The 20,332-nt window shown below is 37.6% G+C and overlaps 1 protein-coding gene across 2 annotated transcripts in view; it reads right to left on the reverse strand.

Annotated features, from left to right (window-relative positions):
- Positions 1 to 18,060, reverse strand: part of LOC104896611 (sulfhydryl oxidase 2) — a 29,410-nt gene extending 11,350 nt beyond the window's left edge. For both annotated transcript variants that reach the window (XM_010683378.3, XM_010683377.4), the window contains exons 1-4: positions 17,607 to 18,060; positions 12,728 to 12,752; positions 12,549 to 12,641; positions 11,615 to 11,793 (exon numbers count right to left, since the gene is read on the reverse strand). In XM_010683378.3, the coding sequence (XP_010681680.2) occupies positions 11,615 to 11,793; positions 12,549 to 12,641; positions 12,728 to 12,752; positions 17,607 to 17,848 (539 nt within the window). In that variant the 5' untranslated portion in view covers positions 17,849 to 18,060. The remainder of the gene's footprint in view (positions 1 to 11,614; positions 11,794 to 12,548; positions 12,642 to 12,727; positions 12,753 to 17,606) is intronic.
- Between the last annotated feature and the right edge of the window lie 2,272 nt (positions 18,061 to 20,332).

Consider the following 20,332-nt stretch of genomic DNA (forward strand, 5'->3'; position numbering starts at 1 on the left):
ATTTCAATGCTAATGCAGACATTAAAATTGAGTTGTAGACTTGTTTGCAAAGAATGGTCATTGACCCCACTGACACAATGCTTATTGATCTCCAAATAGATGCTTTCAACAATGCAAGGGGCATTTTGGGTTGCCTACTGCAGCAATGACTATACCTAAAAAGAGTCCAGGTTTTGTTTATTACACTCAGTGAATACTCAATTAGTACACTCAGTCATTAATCTTACATGACTTTACATTTATGTTTGAAGCTGATTGGTGGGATTCCTATGGGGACGAATTCCCCAAACTAAAGAAAAGTTTGCCATGAGAATTCTAAGTCCAACTTGCAGCTACTCTGGTAGTTAACGTAATTAAAGTGCATTTGAGATGGTAAAAGTACTAGCTTTTACTTATCAAGTTCTCATATATAGGTGTACGAGTGTATCTGGTCATGACTTTCATCTATTGCAACAGGTTCATACTAAGAAACGAAATTGTTTGCCTCAACAAAAGATGAATGACTTGGTTTATGTTATGTATGACCTGAGATTGAAGAAGAAACAACAAAAATGACCTGTGATTCAAGAAACAATAGTTTTAGATGATCTACCATCTGATGATGAGTAGATAGCAGAGAGAGATAAACCTCTCCTTCCGTGTGATGAGACAGGGCTGAACGTCCTTGACAGAGCAGCTAGGAGAGATGCTCGAGAGGAAGCACAAAGAGAGAACGAAAGGGGTGATCAAGGTATGTTTGTTCTTTGTTTTTCCTCCCTCCTTATCCTTACATTGTCAGTTTGCCATTATAAGTTTGTAACCTTTTTTTTAACGTGATCGGCAGAGAACATTGAAATTCATGAGTTCAGTGATGAAAATTTGATGGTGAGGTTACGGCAATATCTCAAGGTTCAAATGATTTTGAGGATGAGGATTTGGAGATAATATTTGGTAATGATGATATTGGTGATGGGGAAGAAGATATTACCCTATACCAAATGAGAACGGGAAACTCAGGCGCTAATACCGGAAATGATGGTGTGGATGATCAAAATTTAGTTATGATGATTTACTATCATATTTGTATTATAATTTGTAAGAACTTTAATTAGGATTTCTTTGTATCATTAACATGTTCATTATTTGTTTTTTCTGGACAATTGTTATTGTATGTTTGGGTCTTTAGATTATGCAATATCAACTATTTTAAATAAATGATAAGTTTTTAGCATCATTTTACTTCAAGTATGAGAAAGGTACAAGCAGTTTAGCTAAAACTGACAATTTTTCAAAATATGTAGGATCCTTACTATCCTGGACGATTGTTATTGTATGTTTGGGTCTTTAGATTATGCAATATCAACTATTTTAAATAAATGATAAGGCTTTAGAATCATTTTACTTCCAAGTATGAGAAAGGTACAAGCAGGTTAGCTAAAACTGACTTAATTTTTCAAAATGTGTAGGATCCTTACTATCCTAGATTCCTAGGATTAGGGGGGAGTGAGAATCTCTTTTGCTATAGGTGAGGATCGAAATCCTCTTATATAGTTGGAGGAAGCTCTGACTTATGTTATTCATTAAACCCCCCTCACGATCCAAAGTAGAATCGCAATCCTGAAAAACATTGGATGAGATGATCAATCAAGTAATGTAATCAAGGAGCTCTAAAAAAGTTTATTAAAAATATTCTCAACCTCATGCATATCAAATGGCGAAGAAATTGTACTTCCTACAATCCACATTTATGTATTATTCCCTACTTTCAGGAAGGGGCCGATTATTATTCAGTGGAATAAAAACAGCAAATAGAGGGAGATGACAGGCGTTTCCCAACTCCAGCATGAATAGTGGAGGGTGTGGTAGTAGGGAGGGTAGTTTATGGGTGCTTCACAACCCTACAAAGGAAATGAAAAAAGAAAGGAAAAGGAGTGAAAAAGAAGAGGAAGATGGAAAAAATTAGCCAGTACCAGTATACCTGGTCAACATTCCAGTGGTGGTACCTATTTCCACCAAAGTGTCATAAAAGGTAGTTTCTGGGCCCTGGCAAGTGGCAACCTTTTCTTACAAGGTAGTTTAAGACAAAAGAGTATTTGATAAGGTTGACTCCGACAAACTTTCCAATATAAAAGAGTACCAAATGCAGAATCCTGAATTCTATGTGAAGAATTTTTTCTTTCAAAGGGGGATGTCTTCTCATGCAACAAATGGACTTAGGCTAGTTGTTCACCACGTTGTGGCCTTATGTGTCTGGTCCTAGTGTTCCGGGCAGGGAAAAAAAAACACGGTCGCGGTCGCACACTCGGTAACGGTCGCGTTTTCACGGGAACGGCCCCTAACGGCCAAATAGAACGTTCTGCGGTCGTCGCGGTGTGAATTTTGTGAAAAAATTCACATAAGCAGCGTTTAAAATATCAATACAACATTTGGGGTACTTTTGATGGAAATTACTCATGTTTTTTTTGGTGCAATAGTAAAGGTGTGACTGAGTGTGGGAATAAAAAGAAAAAGAGAATAAAAATAGGGGACAAAAAAAGAAAAAGGGAATAAAAAAAATAAAAAAAGGAAGAAAAGAAGACAGAGAAGTGGAGAACGAGCGAGATATTTTATCTCAGTTCTCACGTGACTAGCAGTCACAAAATAAAATGAAAAAGAGAAGAAAGAAGAGAGAGAAAAGAAGAAGAATCATCAGATCCATAAAAGAGAAGTAACCTGCTTCAACAACGGCCGGCGTCCACCGGCGGCTACGATGCCAGAAGCATCTAAAGGTATATCGCCGGCATAATCTGTCGTGACCGGTGAAGCAGGGGCCATCATTCCTCCCATACGCATATTAGGGTTTCTTTAAAAATTAGGGTTTCTTTAAAATTAGGGTTTCCATTTTAGACTGCAATTTGAAGTAATTAAATGTAATTACTTGAGGGTTTTGTGTCGAATTAGAGCATGAAGAAGCATGGTAAGATTTAATTCGAGAAATTTTTTAGTCCGATTTATGCTTTTGTTCTCCTTTTTCCTTCTTTGCCTCGCGTTTTAACACAAAGCAGCCAAAAAACCGTTCTAGAACGCCGCAAATCCGTTACATAACAGCAAAACGGCCGAGTTTGGTGTGAATTTCCTTCCACCGTTCTAGAACGGGTTTTCTCGGAACGGCAACTCTCAAACCCGTTACAAAGCGCCCGTTCTAGAATGGAACGGCCGAGTTTTTCTTCCCTGGTTCAGGGTATAGGAGCAGCTTCTAACATACTGAGATATTTGAAGCTATTAAATTTTCTTATTAAGAAAAAATGGGAATTGGGATCAAAACATAAAACATAACCTCCAATGCAACATCACTGTTCAAAAACTAGCATAACACCCATCTTTAACTTCTACAATATTCTTCAAAGACAACATAGAATAATTAGCACATTTGACCTCAAATAGAAGTTAAAATTGTATTCTAGGCTTTTGTAACACGGACATACATTTTGTAATTGACAGTTGACATACATATCAGAATACCTCCAATTCACCATTTTAATCAATCTGCTCTTTTGAGTGGCCAACTGCTACAGTATACAGAGCTCTATGCTATAAAGGAACTCTCGAGGACTTGGTGTCCATGTAAAGTTGCAAAAATGCCCTCCATAAAAAATTCATATTTATTAACTTTCTAAAAAATAAAAAAGGAAAAAACACCAACACCCTAATTTCACGGTAGCTATCTCTAACTCCCTTCTCCTTCTATTATCATGAACAATCATACAAACTCAACTTTATCAATTTTTTCTAAAAAAAAAAGTAAAAAACACAGCCAACACTCTTTATTTAGTTACTTTGAAATTACATTGTTGCACTATTTAGAAGATTGGCTAAATATAGATTATGTCAAATTTTTGTTTAGAGGAACTTTTTGAACAATTATTTTTACATGTATTAGAGGTTATTAGATGTAACATAATTTAGCTTAATTAACCCAACCTCTTGTTTCCCAAAAAGCCCCACAAACCCCAAACACGTACTCCACAGCCCACACCCACCCCCCTTTTCCACCACATGCGAAGCTTCTTCTTCGAACACACCTAGAAACTCACCAATACCGATTGTTAAACCCATCGGAGAGATTCGACAATTAAACGAGCAAGAGCTCCGAAAGAAGCGGGCCAACAGCTTATGCTTCTAATGCGGAAAAGTCGAATGTTAGACATCAAGGTAAGCAAAGGGAACTGAATGTTCTACTCACCACTACAATAAGGATGAGGAGGCACAAGAACTCTCACTCATAGGAGGAGATTGTAGACACAGCTCGGACAAGATTTCTCTTAATTCCGTACTTGTAAGAGACACCCCCAAGACAGTCAAGATGCGGGGGCAGGCCAACAGTTATGATGTGGTGGTCATGGTTAACCCACGTGCCACCTATAACTTTCTCGCTCGCCACCGTGAAGAAGTTGTCGGTCCCAATCAGTCCAACCTATGTTACTCATATACGGATTGAGTGACTACTCGAATACGGGTGTCCAAGTGTCCGACTCGGCTATTTTCTAGAAAAAGTCAAGTTTTTAGTTTAAAATGAAGTATCGAAGTATCGAAGTAAAGTGTCGTGTCGGACACGACACAACCCCCTTTTTAAGGTAAATGAAAGTGTCGGAGTAACACTTAGTCCAACCAAGATTTCGGAGTCACCTTGGGCACCATACACAGGCAAGGGGAATGCAAAATCGATCCTCCTCCATTTACAAGGTATTGATGTAGTTGAAAATTACATTCAACTTAATCTAGGTAACTCTAACATTATATTGAGGATTCAATGGTTGGAAAAATGGGGATTCAATGGTTGAAAAATTGGGGGACAATGTCCGCTAGTTGGAAGACTCAGTTCGTCTGTCGTCAAAACTTCAGGTTAGGAATGAGTCCGAAATATGGAGAGGGAATCCTGCTTTAGGCAGGTCTTTAATCTCCCTCAAAGCTATGATGAGGACATTGATCAAAGAGGGAGGTGGATTTTTAGTTGAATTGAACAAACAAGTGACACTTAACCCCACCAACCCAAACACTGAACCAGTGTCTTCTCCCCCCCCCACCCCTCTTACACCCCACCATACAGTCCCATCACTCTATTTTCTCCCCTCCTAATGGCCTTTCCCTTCTTAGGGAGCACCTCATCCTACTGAAAGAAGGCACAGACCCCATTAGCCTGAGGCCGTATACATTCCCCCACATACAACACTATGAGATTGAGTGTCTCATTGAGGACATGATACAAGCAGGCATTATTAGACCCTCTTTTAGTCCTTTTTCAAGCCGGTTTTATTGGTCAAAAAGAAAGACCGCTCATGGCGGTTTTGCATTTATTATAGTACCATTAACAAGGCTACCTTTCCTAATGAATACCTATCCCAGTGATAGACGGGTTGTTGGATGAACTCGAGGGTGCCACCATTTTCACTAAGCTTGAACTTAAACCTAGTCATCACCACATGAAAAAGGGAGATGAACCCAAAAAGCCTTAAGTACACATCATGGCCATTATGAGTTCCTTGTAATACCATTTGGCCTCACCAATGCTCCAGCAACCTTCCATGCCTCATGAATAAGGTCATTAACCCTTTCTCTGCAAGTTTGTGCTCGCCTTCTTCCATACCTCATATATAACCCCCTCTCCGAACTCCCCATAAAACATATTTCCCTTGTCCTAGCCCAACTCCAAAAACACCAACTCTTTGCTGACCCCCACAAATGTGAATTTGGGAAACTCAAAATTGCATATTTTAGCCATATTATTTCTGCAAGAGACAAAACTCAATTGGCCCTTACCACACAACCTGAAGATTATTCTACGCTTAACATGGTATTACAAAAATTTGTGGCCGCTCAAGAGAGATAACTTCTTCTGAAGAAGGAACTAAGGCCTTTGAAGCTTTAATATTGGCCATGACAACAGTGCCCATGTTGGTACTCCCTAATTTTACCGAGTTGTTTAAAGTAGAAACAAATGCTTCTAGCTTTGGGCATGGTGTTGTACTCACTCAAGACAACCACCCTCTTGCATACTTCAGTCAAACACTCGGTCCAAGAGCTAGATTGAAGTCAATCTACGAAAAAGAACTCATGGCTATAGTGCTTGTTGTTCTTAAGTGGAAACATTACCTGAGGTTCTTGATAAAAACAGATCAACAAAGGTTTAAATTTGTCATGGAGTAAATAGAGATTGGTCTTGAATATCAGATGTGGGTAACTTAGTTTTAAAAGGCGCAAGGTGCACCGAGGCGCAAAGCGCAATGAGATGGGAGGCGCAAGGGAAGACGCGCACATCTCGTAGACGAGGCGCACCTTTGGTACCAAAATCCTTAATAATCCATAATAGAACACATTACATAATCAAAAGAATATAAAAAATTAAAATATATAAGCTGTTATAATAAAAAATATATATAAGCTATTGTCCATATTCTTTAGTCGCTATTGTAGATTTATGATTGCTTAATTACAGTATATCAATGAAATTAAGTTGCTTGTTTTTAAAAAAACAACCTTAGGATAAGAAGAACAAAAATCAGTGATTTGACATTTCAAGGAAAAAAAAAGAAGGCAGAACAGAAGGACTAGAAAAGGAGAAGATAGGGGAAAAGAAAAAAGCTAAAAGAAAAAAAAAATAGTCACGTGACTGAACAACTTCAGTCATAAAGGGCAAAAAACAAAAGATAAAATCTGGTAAAGAGGAGAGACAAAAAAAAGGGTGAAAGCCTCGACAGTTCCACCAGACCACCACCATCAAGAAGGAGAGAAGCTTTTAGAGAAGAAGAAAAGAACAGAAGAAAGAGAAGAGAGAGAGAACATCAAAGAGAACTTACCTCATATCTGTTCACCAGCGACGACCACTCAATTCAACACAAATTTCAATTTCGCAAATTAGGGTTTTTTCCTCAAATTAGGGCTTCTGATTTTTAGTTGAAATTTGAGATATTTCATGCAATTAGGTGAGGGCTTTTGCTAGAAATCTGTGTATGAAAGCTAAGGTAGCATTTAAGTAAGATTTTCTTCCTCTTCTTCTTTGAATACAACCAGTATCTACATTTCTGCGCCTCTCACCTAAAAGTGTGTGCCTCGCTGCGCCTGCGCCTCACCCAAAGGCATCAAAAAGCACGCGTCTGGCTTCGCCTCTCGTCGTGCGCTTCGCCTGACTTGGCGGATGCGTTTTGGCTCGCGCCTCTACTCGCCTGGCGCCTTGGGTGCGCTTTGTAAAACTAAGGCAGGTAAATAAGATTATCGGGGTTACTTTTGACATCGGCTGGCAGTAGCAATATAGTGGCAGCAGATGCTTTATCTAGACAAGACACTGCCACCTCTGAGTTAAGTGCTATTATCATCACTACCTGTCACATATCCATGCTCACCTAAACCATTGACCCCTTCATCTCCCAGCTCACTTAAACCACAGACCAAAGCTGATGTGATTCTTTATGTAAGATTCACTAGAGTTGGGCTCTTTTATGTAGTTTAGTGGCTTTTCTTTATGAAAGGTTGGATTTTTATTTGTTTCTTTAATGTAACCTTGAGTATACTGGCGTATTTCGTCGCAATAACTCAATTAGTAACCGGATATGAAGAACTTAGGCGTATTTCGACTCAAAGTTCAACTAGGGTTTTTGGATTCACTCCTGAAACTTGGTGGATTCTCTCCTAAAACAAGAATTAACTCAAAATTACTCCAACTCTTATTGATGGCCGAAAAACTCATTATATAGTACAAGTTTTCCTAAACCTATTATGACTAGTAAAGCTTAAAAGATAAACCTAATCTTATCTATCTTTATCTTAAGGATCAAGATAAATAATCATCTATATATCACACGCCTATTAAGACTCCTAATTCGACTTTGATAAGGAATTAGACTCCTAAGTATAATAGGATTCCTTTATCACTTAAACACTTAATTAAAATAATGCTGAAATTAAAACCCTAATTTACATAGAATCCTAACAGAACTAGAATTCTATATAACGACTACCATTTCATATCAAACTCCCCCTCTAGAAAAAAACTTGACCACAAGTTTTAGTCTGGAAAGCATGGTACCAAATCACAGGAAGGAAATGTTGCACATATGCCATTTCCTAGCAGCACTTTGAATGTTTCATAGCCTATCTTTTCCACAATTTCAAATGGTCCTTCATCCATAGGCTCTCCATCCTTATGATTCACATGAAGTTTTTGAGCAGCAAGTGACAACCATAATTTGTCTCCTAAGTCCATCTTAGAACCTTGGCGTAATTGTAGAACTTGTTGTCTCCCTTCCTTCTTGTTTTGTGCAGTTTTTAGAACTTCATGATGACATGAACTTATGCATACATGAGCTTTTTCTTGGATATCCGTCTCCTTCTCCTTGGGGCGCCTAGATTTAGGTGGTAAAGATTGCAAGATCATGCGTTTATCCCCATTAAAACTGAGTATGCATTAGTTTTCCCATTATGCATCACATGTCGATCACTTTGCTATGGTCTTCCTAATAATAATGAGCATGCAGTCATGGGTAAAGCATCACACCATAGTTGATCCATGTATTCACCTACACGAAAACCAACTAAAGCTTGTTTACATACCCAAATGCCATCATCATTTAACCAGCTGAGTTTATAGGGATGTGGATGCTTGCGCGTTTGCAGATTTGATGCTTCAGCCATAGACACATCACAAACGTTAGTACATGAACCACTATCTATAATAAAAGGACAAACTTTACCCTTGATGATATAGTTGGAATGGAATAAGTTTGTACGTTGCTCATCCACAGAATCATCATGGCTAGAAGATAACAAAGAGCGACGAATGAGTAATGAAGGATGCTCTTGTTCTGGTTCACATATAGGTTGGTTCGACCAAAAATCATCCTCATCCATAGAAGCAGGAGGATTGTGCACTTCTTCGGCCAAATAGAGGACCAATTCTTCACGGGTGGTGAGAATGGTGTTAGGGCAATGCTTAGCTATATGTCTGAGTCCTTGGCAACGAAAACATTGCGTTTTCTTGGACCTAAGCGTGGCATTAGCAGCAGAGATCGTAGGAGATGCATTCGAGGATGGTGCGGCAGGCTTGGGTGGCGCACTCGACGAGTCAAGTGAGGCCTTTTCACTCGAAGGTGGGCTGGGCGTAGTATCCGTCGAGGTGGCAGGAGGGTTAAACCAAGGGGTGCGCTTGGATTGTTGGCGTTCAACTTTGGACGCTAGAACACAAACATCATCAAACGTCGCATAGGAGTGTAATTCCACCAAATAGGCGATGGAACGATGCAAACCAACAAGGAAGCGCGCAATTTTCTGTTCATCCTCCTCTTTAACATCACACGCCATATGGAGGCGTTCATACTCCTTGATATATTGTTCGACAGTCATGGTGGATTGGCGCAAGGCATTGATGCGCACAAAGAGTTCTTGGCGGTAGGTCCTTGGAACAAATCGTTTTCGCATCTTCACTTTTAGAGAGGACCAACAATCAATAGGAGGTTTTTCTTCACGAGCACGTCTTGTGCGAGTAGATTCATACCATAGGGACGCATATTTAGCTAGCTTGAGGATGGCATATGAAAACCGAGAGCCATCACTCAAATTCTTGTGGTCAAAGAACCTATCCAATCTGCTTTCCCACTCCAAATATGCTTCGGGATCGAGGTCGCCATCAAAGGTTGGTAGGTCAGCCAACCGTAAATCATCCTCACGTCGAGGTTGATGGGGAGGTGGGCGGGAAAATTTTATGTCACGCTCAAAGGTGGTGAATCGCGTGGACATAGCAGCCATCTGGGCAACAAGTTGTTGCACTTGGTCATTGGTAGCCTGAATGGCAGCGTGCAAGGAGGCAATGTCGTCAGGCATAGTGTGGGAATTTTGTTCGTCGGGTTGGGCGTGTGCTGGGTTGGCGAGGCTTGGCGATGGATTTATGCGAGACTTGCGAGCAGCAGACGAAGGCGAGGCGGGATGTGCGGGCAGTAGTGAGCGCTGTGATGTGCGAGGTAGCAGCGACGGATAGTGGGGTGAAGTAGCAGCAGCCACACCACTTGATGTGATTCTTTATGTAAGATTCACTAGAGTTGGGCTCTTTTATGTAGTTTAGTGGCTTTTCTTTATGAAAGGTTGGATTTTTATTTGTTTCTTTAATGTAACCTTGAGTATACTAGCGTATTTCGTCGCAATAACTCAATTAGTAACCGGATATGAAGAACTTAGGCGTATTTCGACTCAAAGTTCAACTAGGGTTTTTGGATTCACTCCTGAAACTTGGTGGATTCTCTCCTAAAACAAGAATTAACTCAAAATTACTCTAACTCTTATTGATGGTCGAAAAACTCATTATATAGTACAAGTTTTCCTAAACCTATTATGACTAGTAAAGCTTAAAAGATAAACCTAATCTTATCTATCTTTATCTTAAGGATCAAGATAAATAATCATCTATATATCACACGCCTATTAAGACTCCTAATTAGACTTTGATAAGGAATTAGACTCCTAAGTATAATAGGATTCCTTTATCACTTAAACACTTAATTAAAATAATGCTGAAATTAAAACCCTAATTTACATAGAATCCTAACAGAACTAGAATTCTATATAACGACTACCATTTCATATCAAAAGCAAACCCCATCCCAAGGGTTACAGTTTGCAGCAAGGTCACCTATTATACAAAGGCAGAATTGTCCTTCCCGAGTCTCCCCCCTTTGTGGCTACCCTCCTCCATGAGTATAACAACACCCTCCATTGAAGGAAACTCTGGAGAACAGAAGACCTACCAGAGACTTGCTAGTTACTGGTTTTCTAAAGGCATAAGGAGAGATATCACCAAATATATCTACACATGTCAGCAAAATAAAACCTCCTCCCTTATCTCTCGAATGTAAGGGTTGGAATTATTATTCATAGACTTAGTTTAGCATTACAACTACAACTTATCTGCTTTGGTAATAATCTGTTGTGCATTTCTTGCTTAATTACTTGGTTTACAGCAATATGCTTATAAGATGATTAAAGGACAAAGACATTTACGATTTAGCAAGATCAGATTTCATTCTTATACATAGAATCTTTAAATCCCATTCTAATACAGTTTACAAGTAGATTACCTATCCTATAGTTTTACAGTTTGACCTGTTATTGCAATTGATAACCGACAATTTAATGAGACTTCCCCGACAATTTCCTCCTTGACCATTTTCTTTGAAATTTTCCAAATAAATCTTATTTCTTTCTACTTTATATATCCCTGAAAGCTTAATCTCCCTGTTCTTTCTTGATTCTTTCCTTGTCCACTATCTAGCATATATTTACACACGCACGTGCGCAATAAGCAAGTCTATCAACAAAATCCCAACGAGAGAAAGAGGTATGATCAGACAGAAAAAGGGTGAATGTCCTTTTGCGTACATCAACTAATATACCAAAGATCTTTGCACCAGCACTATAGAAAAAAATTGCTAACCCAATTCCAACGCTAAAAAGCAAAGCATATAAAGGAAACAAGTCTATCGCACAGAACCCTATAAGAGGGTATAATACATCATTGTCCAGGTTCCGTGATACTTTCTTTCATACAAATTCAGAAAGTATATGAAAACATCTTGCTTCTAAGTTATCAGGTGCCATAAGATAAAACAGTCTGTACCTGTTCATTTTCTTATTAAACCAATCAAGCAAGCGTTCAGCTGTGCGCCCATCCTTGATTGACATTATTTCACCATCTTTTCCATCCCAACCAGCAGCAGATGCAAACTTACCAGGCTTACCCCAAAGAAGCAGAGGATACCGATCCACTGAAAACCTATCACAGAGTTTAGCATTTATCTGTGCTGCCAAAAAAAGTGAAGATATAGGAATAATCAATAAAAAATTTCAAAGGATACACACCAATCATTTTAAGTGATTACAAATTTTAAAAATGTTGATGCTAACAAGAGAATGAAAGACTATGGTCGCAAGTAGTTGGAGATTTCTGAACAAAGTTCCATTGATCACTCTCACCACTGCAATATGCTGAATACAGCAATCAGATAACCAAACTAGACAGCTCACCCCAGATAAAAAAAAAGAGAAAACAAGAAAAAATATAAAGGAAAGAAGAGAGCAAAAATGAAAAGCAAAAAAAATAAGGAGCCAGAGCATGCTACGTATGATCAGGTATTGGAAGTTGGAATTACAATATTGCAACAACTGTTTGACATAGTTCAGATGACACCAATAGATGATTTAATCCTTAGCATAACACTCTTTGAGTACAACACTGAAGCAGTATAGAGACAATATTATCGAGTTAGATTATATGAGTGCCACATCATCATTTTACCAACATGTCGTATGATGCATAAGTATTTCTCAGCTTGAAAGAATAGAACTCAGCCTGATTACTGATATCTATGTATCTAATTACCAGAAAACATCTTCTGTTAGGTTCTTTTCATTCCCCAATCCCCCTCATCAGTCAATTTTATAAGACTGAGATAGTCATGAGGAAATAAAGACCCACATTCTCACGAAGTGCACAAGATATGTGTTACAGTCACTGGGAGCATATAGGTAACAAGGGAGCAAAGCAGCAATACCTTTAAGGCACAATCTACCCTTGCCATCAATATTATTCCTGGATGTGCTGCATTAGGCCCATTAAAAATTCTTGCAACCTTTTCATACTGGGGCTGCATGAAAACAATTTCACAGCATCACAGAGTTGGCTATGCTTGAGGAAGCATCATTTGCAATAAACTAATACACTTAACACTACCTTATAGTTTCTGCATGCAGGGCACCTGTCAAATCACATCGTGCATTTAGAGAGTTAGCATATGATAACATTGATCAGCGTAGCCTAAGGACTAGAAAGTAATTCCTCCATTTCTACAGACATGCAACATTTGCATAGTAACTATAATTCATCTACCAACCTTATCCTATATCTCTCACAAATGTATTTAAAAAAATAGCCAGGTGTGGTCTTATTTGATTCGTCTCAATGCATACTTTCATAATATCAACTTTTTATAATTTTTACTTATACACAATTAAAGATATTAAGGAACAAAGTAGTGCATTGGATAGCTTGTAGGTTGAAAATATTGCATGTGTTTAGAAACAGAAGAAGCATCCATATAGCTACAGTGACATCAGATACAGTCATATAGGCATCAAATTCTTAAAAGTGTTTTGTCCCCAATGCTTCAGAGAAACAAAGAAATGTAGGAAACTTTCACCAAGATACCCTTACAACCCTGATTTCTCCTTTTATCACAGGAGGGTGAAAGGGTTAAAGCATATATATTACCATAACAGGAATTGTATTGCTTTCTCGTGGTCAAATTTTCCTAAGAATCAATTGGTTGGGATTAAGCTGTGTTCTAGGAGTCCCTACTTGAAACTCGTCACTTCCTCACAATTGGTCAGGACCTTAACAGAATTCTGACACGATTTGCACCTACAACCATGCTTTTTTTAGTGAAAAGCCAGCCACAAAATAAGCAATGCTTAGGATTCCATCCATAGAAAAAAAACGCGGTCGCGGTCGCGTTCGCGGGAACGGTCGCGTTATCGCGGGAACGGCTTGTAACGGGGAAATAGAACGTTTCGCGGCCGTCGCGGCGTGAATTTTAAAAAAAAATCACACAAGTGACATTTAAACTTTTTTTTCTTCTATTTTACTTTCTATATCATATTATGTCCAGAACTCTTATAAATACAATATTTGAGGTACTATGATGATATTTGAACATACTTATGTGTAAGATTGTCATTAAAAAAAAATTAAAAAAGGATGAAAATTGGGTGATTCCACGTGAGGGAATAAAAACTAAAAGGGAAAGAAAAAATAAAAAGGGATGAAAAGAAGAGAGAGAAAGAGTTCCTATATGAATTGCAATTTTCACGTGACTGGCAGTCACAAAATAAAAAAGAAAAAGAGAAGAGAGAAAAGAAGAGAGAGAAAAGAAGAAGATGATCGGTATAAAAGAAAGAAAACCAGCAAGCACTAACCTGCAAACAAGCCAACCACCGGAAGCTACAGTCTAGAAGCCGCCGAAGATGACTCGTCGACCTTCTCTGCCATGACCGAAGAAGCAGCGTTGCATCCCAATGCATATTAGGGTTTTTTCGAAATTAGGGTTTGCAATTTAGTGTTCGATTAGCAGTAACCTAATGAAATTAGAGGAGGGTTTTACTCGAATTTGAGTTCTACATCCTCGGTAAGCTTTAATTTTAATAAAAAGACATGTTTTACTTTCAAATTTTAACTCAGATCTATAGATCTTGCGTTGGCTCTTCTTCTTCCTCGACCAAAAGAACTGGTCTTCTTCAAATAACGGACGTTACGTGATTGTAACGGTTCTGGAACGCCGTTACACCGTTACGTAACGCCATCGCGCCGAGTTTGGTGTGAATTCCAAATCACCGTTCTAGAACGGTATTTAACGGAACGGCCTCTCTGAAATCCGTTACAAAGCGGCCGTTCCAGAACGGAACGGCCGAGTTTTTGTTCCCTGATTCCATCTAATTATAAAAAGTCTTCCTAGGGATAGGTGGGAAACCCCCCCCCCCCTTCACCCAGCCAAGTGACCAGCTCAGAAAATTCCATAAATCACATTCATTTTTTTTTATACGATATCCACTTGGTTTCAAAAAGTACAAGGCACTCTGTGGTGCAGAAGCTTAAAGAAGGTGAAAAGGCTAGCACCTTTATGCATCTAAAACCAAGGCGTGTGTGCTATCAAGTATGTTGAGCTTCCACCAGATTTTGGTCAGACTACCCTATCCCAAGCAACAACTGCCTTTCAGATACTCCTGTGTCCCTTAAAAAATACAAGTGGACTTTGGTATAGAGATTAAGGAAAGTGAAAAGGACAAGGGAAAAAAGGTGGATTGTTGTGAGCCCGAACATAAAGATTAGAGAGACAAGAACTTGATGTCCAAGACTTTGAGGCAAATCAAAACAGACAATTCTTCCTACATTAAATCTGCACTTTTAGATCACAGAGGACTTTAAAACTTCAGAGAAGAGAAACCATGGTAGAAAAATACAGATATAAATAATACCCAATTTTTGAACTCTAGGATAAGAAACAAATATGCAGTTCTTCAGCAATTGAATCAGACATCTATTATGACATCCCACAGGTACAGATAGAAGAGATTTGATGTTCTTGTGGCGTTGTCTAAAGCGTCTTACCTTCAAAGCAAGGTGGCAATGGTATCTTCATAGCTTTATGTAAACATAGACACCATCTTAAAGCATAATGTCTCAGTCTGTCATCCAGAAAAATCGAAATCAAATCTAGGAATACTCAGTGGTATAGACTGAAGCCCTATAATTAGACTGCCTTGAACTCTCTTCAACCAATTGAGACAAATTCACTAAAATACTAATAATATTCAAAATCCAAATGACTGTAGTACTTTGCTTCCTCTTAAGCATTAAGAAATCTTTATATTTTTCAAGTTGGATAACCTCTTCTTCTACACTCTATCTGGAAGAACCCCTTTTGCTTTGGTTGACAGTTTATACTCTCCCATTTTTCGCACCCAAAGAGGCTACATAAACATGGGTTATCGTATATGCATAAAGTATAATGAGATTTGTGCAAAATCAAACCACCTCACAAAGAAGCTTCGACTTGTTAATATCTCAATTTTCGTAAATGAGGTAAGCAAATTAATAATCCACAATATGAAACACGAGCATTTACTATTATACAGTGGCGGAGCCACATAGTAACAAGGGGTAACACGTGCTACCCCTGTTTTTCTAAAAAAAAAAAAAAAGAAAATTTCGAAAAAACAAAAAAGAAATGCTAAACCTAACGCTGCGCCGTTTCCTTTCTCTCTCTCAAACTCAAACGCTGCTCTCAGCTCTCACTCTCTGTCGCTCTCGTCGTCGTACGTTGGCTTCCTTTCATTCTCTCAAACTCACTTACCGGCGAATGCGCTCAAAGCCTCAACTTAAGTACTTACCAGGACTGCACTCAAACTCTTGCCCTCTTCGACTTCGATTACCGGCACGATTAACACGTCTTTGATTTCAATTGCCGTTTTCGTTCTTCAACGTTCTTGCTTCTTCGCCGTTCAAGTACTTACCGTCGACTGCACTCAACTCTTGCTTCTTCGACTGAGTTTTTTTTTTTTCATTTTCTTTGATGGTTCAAATTTCAATACTCTGGATTTGCTTTTTTATTGTTAGTGAATCTTCTTTGTTGGTTTAGTATTTCATTTCTGCCGTTTGGTGAATTTCAATTGTTAGTGAATTTTAATTTTTAGTTGTTAGTTAAGGATTTATTAGATTATTATTGTTAGTTTATTGTAATTGTGGAAAACATTTATAGTGAATATTTCATTTTGGGGGGTTAATTTAAGTTGAAAAGCTACATAAACTTTTTGCTTTTGCGTGTTCCCTTGTTTCGCATTATCTCGGAGATTTTATCTGAGTTCAGAGTATGGTAAAAAAGACTGCAAATTTCTGATACGTGTTCTTGGGGTTTAAGGTGTTAGGAATTGGGTTGGATTCATGAATAATATATATAGCCTTGACTTTGCAGCCGTGGGATTCATGATTAATGATATGTTATGAATTGGGTTGGATTCATGATTAATGATATGTTATGAATTGGGTTAGGTGTTAGGAATTGGGTTGGATTCATGATCAATGATATGTTATGAATTGGGTTAGGTGTTAGGAATTGGGTTGGATTCATGATTAATGATATGTTATGATGTAAAGTTGTTGAATTTTGTTCAGAGTGAAAAATGATGTTTTGCTTAAATTAAAAGATATAGACTTCAAGCTTTAATGGCTAATGTTCAGTGTTTAGTCCCTGCTCTATTAGTGGACTCCTTTTGTTGTTTGGACTTCTTTGATGTTTTGATGGTAGTTTTTCTTACCATCAAGGTGTGATATCAGATGATTGTTGGATCCGATACAAATTCTGTTTTAAATATTGGATGTAAATTTAGCAAGGTCGTGGCTCCCATAAGTGGCTTCCATAAAATACCTGTTTTTTGCAGTTTCAATATTGCAACTTCAGTTTACGTCTTATAGGTGATGCATAGTAGATAGCAATGTTGAAAGTCGAATGATTGAAAATTTTGCATTATGTATGTTAATTATTGCATGTTTTAGGTTCATTAATTTTACTTTATCGCAACATTACGCTACCCCTGACTTTGGATCCTGGATCCGCCCCTGCTGTTATATATTCCTTTCCGAAACTTACACAGTAAGAAACATCAAATTTCAAATCCCTCATCCTCAACATGATCAGCAACGAAAGTCAATCTTTCAAGAGTGAAAAACTAATACTTTAGTCATCACCTAATCAGAAATATTCTTACAATAAACCAAAGGGTATAGAAAGACAAGCCCAAATGCAAGATTTACCAGCAAAATTAATGCTAATGTTGGGCACCGCGCCTGAGTAAACGTCTTCTTTTCAATCACCTGATTCCTAAACTAAGTTCATTCAATTTCAAGAAACATTCCTACTAGTACTACATGAAAATTAGGGTCAAACTGAGATCGTCAGTTCAAATTCCCATAAAAAATTGGTCAACAGACTCGAATATCAGTACATTACAACAGAAAATTAAAAAAATAAAAAAAAAAGAAACAGTAAGAAAGAACTAACCAGTGAGCGAAGAATTCAACGACAGCAATAGAAGCAGGAATTTTGCGGAGAATATCCTTAAAATTGGAATCATTCAATTCAACAACTACATCATGTAGTTCAGTACTTCCAGTATCATCGTTAATCGTTCTCAGAATTGAGCGAGATCCGATCGAAAATTGCGAAGATTCCGAGCTCATGCAAGAGATGATGAGAAGAAGAATCACAAGAAGTGGATACATTGAAATTCGTGAGAGGATCATCGAGATAAAATGAGGAAAAACAGATGTGTTGAAGGATTGAGAAGAGGAAGATGGAAAATGTGTGTTTGATGTAGCGAGTAAAACGTTGGGGTAGATGCTTAAAGGTTTAGCAATGGTGTTTTAAGAAAAGAAGAAATGAGAAATGAGGGGGGTTAAAGAGAGAGTAAACGCTATAAAATAATGCTTAGGAGACGAGCGCGCAGGTTGTATGAATGAGAGTGGGAGTCAAGTTGGGCTGTTATATGGAAAAAAGGAGGTTGGCCTATTTGATTGGATAATGGACTTTTTTTTCACTCTTTTTCAATAGAAGGTATTGGGTCAGACGCGTCCGACCATAATATTTGGTCGGACGACTTTTAGTTGGTTTCAAATTTTTTTTAGTTGGTTTCAAAAAAATTTCAATTGGTTTCAATTTTTGTTCAGAAGACTAAATGAAAGAAAAACAACACAAGCTGAAAGAATTTCACACCAACTGAAAGAACACAGAAGACCAAATGAAAGAAAAACAACACAAGCTGAAAGAATTTCACACTAACTGAAAGAACACAGAAGACCAAATGAAAGAAAAACGACACAAGCTGAAAGAATTTACACACCAACTGAAAGAACACAGAAGACCAAATGAAAGAAAAACAACACAAGCTGAAAGAATTTTTACACCAACTGAAAGATCTTTTGGTACTCTACAAACCACCAACACACGTCAGCGGTGACGACGACAAGCTAAGGCAACAGCAACACCAGCGAACAAGAACATGGGAGGGAACCACGACAGCAGCAACAGCTCCACGACAATTGCCTTTCACCGGCGAGCAACAACAACAACCGCGCCAACGTCGACCGTGAACAACCAGAGAGTGAGGAGGAGAGAGGGAGAGTTTCGAGGGAAGGAGGGAGATAACTCGAACAACTGCAGCACCGACGAGCGAAGACCAAGCTCCTCAGCCCATCCGACGGAAAGTATTGGGTCAGACGGTCTAACCCAATACTTTCAACTTTTTCAATTATGATGCGTAGATATAATTTCTTATAATTATGAAATATATGATCTACTAATTGAATTCTCAATTGTTTAGAGTACTTTCATAATAAAATTATATTATTAAAATGGGGAGAGAATATTATATTTATAATCTTTCACAATAGTCAATAATTATTAAACAAAACAAAGTAATAAGATAATACGGGTAATTGATTTAGAATCCCAATAATTTGATTGCCAAAATAACATTCAGAAAAAAATATTTTTTGGCTTATTTGACAAATCAAAGTAGATTAATTTTTATATGCTTAAAACATATTGTGTTGTTGGTTATTTGCATAAAACTAGCCACGAATGGTATTAAGTAGATGCCAATAATGGAAGAATTTGATCCCTGATCATGTTCGTATAATTGTACCCTTACCCCCAAACTCCATCTTTGGTTCATTGACCAATTATGAAATCACAACAGGAAAATCTACATTGGATAAGTCCCTAAGATGTCCTTAAAATTTCCCAAAAATTCAATTAGGTTTATGAGTCTTTATTTAAGGACTTGTTGGCGACTTCTTTTTCAAAACAAAAAACAAAAAACTTTACAATGTGGTAGTCAAATTTGCGTTTACCCGACATAAGCAATAAAAATATGCCTACAATTTTGCAATTACACTAGAAAGGATTCAAATTTAATTTTTGATGAGTGGGTGAAACTTTATTAATGGAATTCATACGTCTTTTATGCCTTTAAATGACATTATAGTTTTTGCATATTGTAATCTCCCATAATTTTAAAGGATTTATAAATAAGTTAGTTTTTATATATTTATATTTAAACATAATTTAGTTTTAAATGATTTGATTATTTAAAAAGGGTTGACTATTTTAAAAGTCAAATGAAATTATTTCAAGGATTCAAGAAAGTAAAAATAGTTTAATTAAGCATGCTTTGAAAAATGTTTTAAATACTAATTTGATTTGGAAAAGAAGTCTAAGTGGACTTGAGGAACTTAAATTCTAAGTATATTAGGAAAGAGGAGTCATATTGATGATAGAAGTTCTAATTTATTTATCCTATTCATCATAAATTTTAATTGACCCCAATATCTTTTCCTAAGTCCAAAAAGGAAGCATCCTTATAGATATCCTAATACCCAATTATTTTACCCCACATACACAAGAATTATTTTCTCTCTCCTCACACTCAAATCTCACGGCACCCTCTCTCCTCTCCCACGGCTTTCTCTTTCTTTTCTCTCTTGCAAGTTCTTTCTTTCTTCTTCTTCAAGTAACGTTTCTTCCTCAACAAGAAACGTCACAAAACTTTCCATAACCACCAAGTTTCGTGTACTGTGTTGCTGCCGTGAGTCCATGTTTACGGCGTGTTCATGGTTCTTCTTGGTGTTGGTTAATTTCTTTTCTTCTTCCTTAAGATTTCATTAAAGACTATGTTTTTATGCTTTCTTTTATTGTTAATCATGATTATTGGTTTTAATTTACTGTTT

The sequence above is a fragment of the Beta vulgaris genome, chromosome 6 (assembly GCF_026745355.1).
Source record: "Beta vulgaris subsp. vulgaris cultivar EL10 chromosome 6, EL10.2, whole genome shotgun sequence".
Classification (NCBI taxonomy): Eukaryota; Viridiplantae; Streptophyta; class Magnoliopsida; order Caryophyllales; family Amaranthaceae; genus Beta; species Beta vulgaris.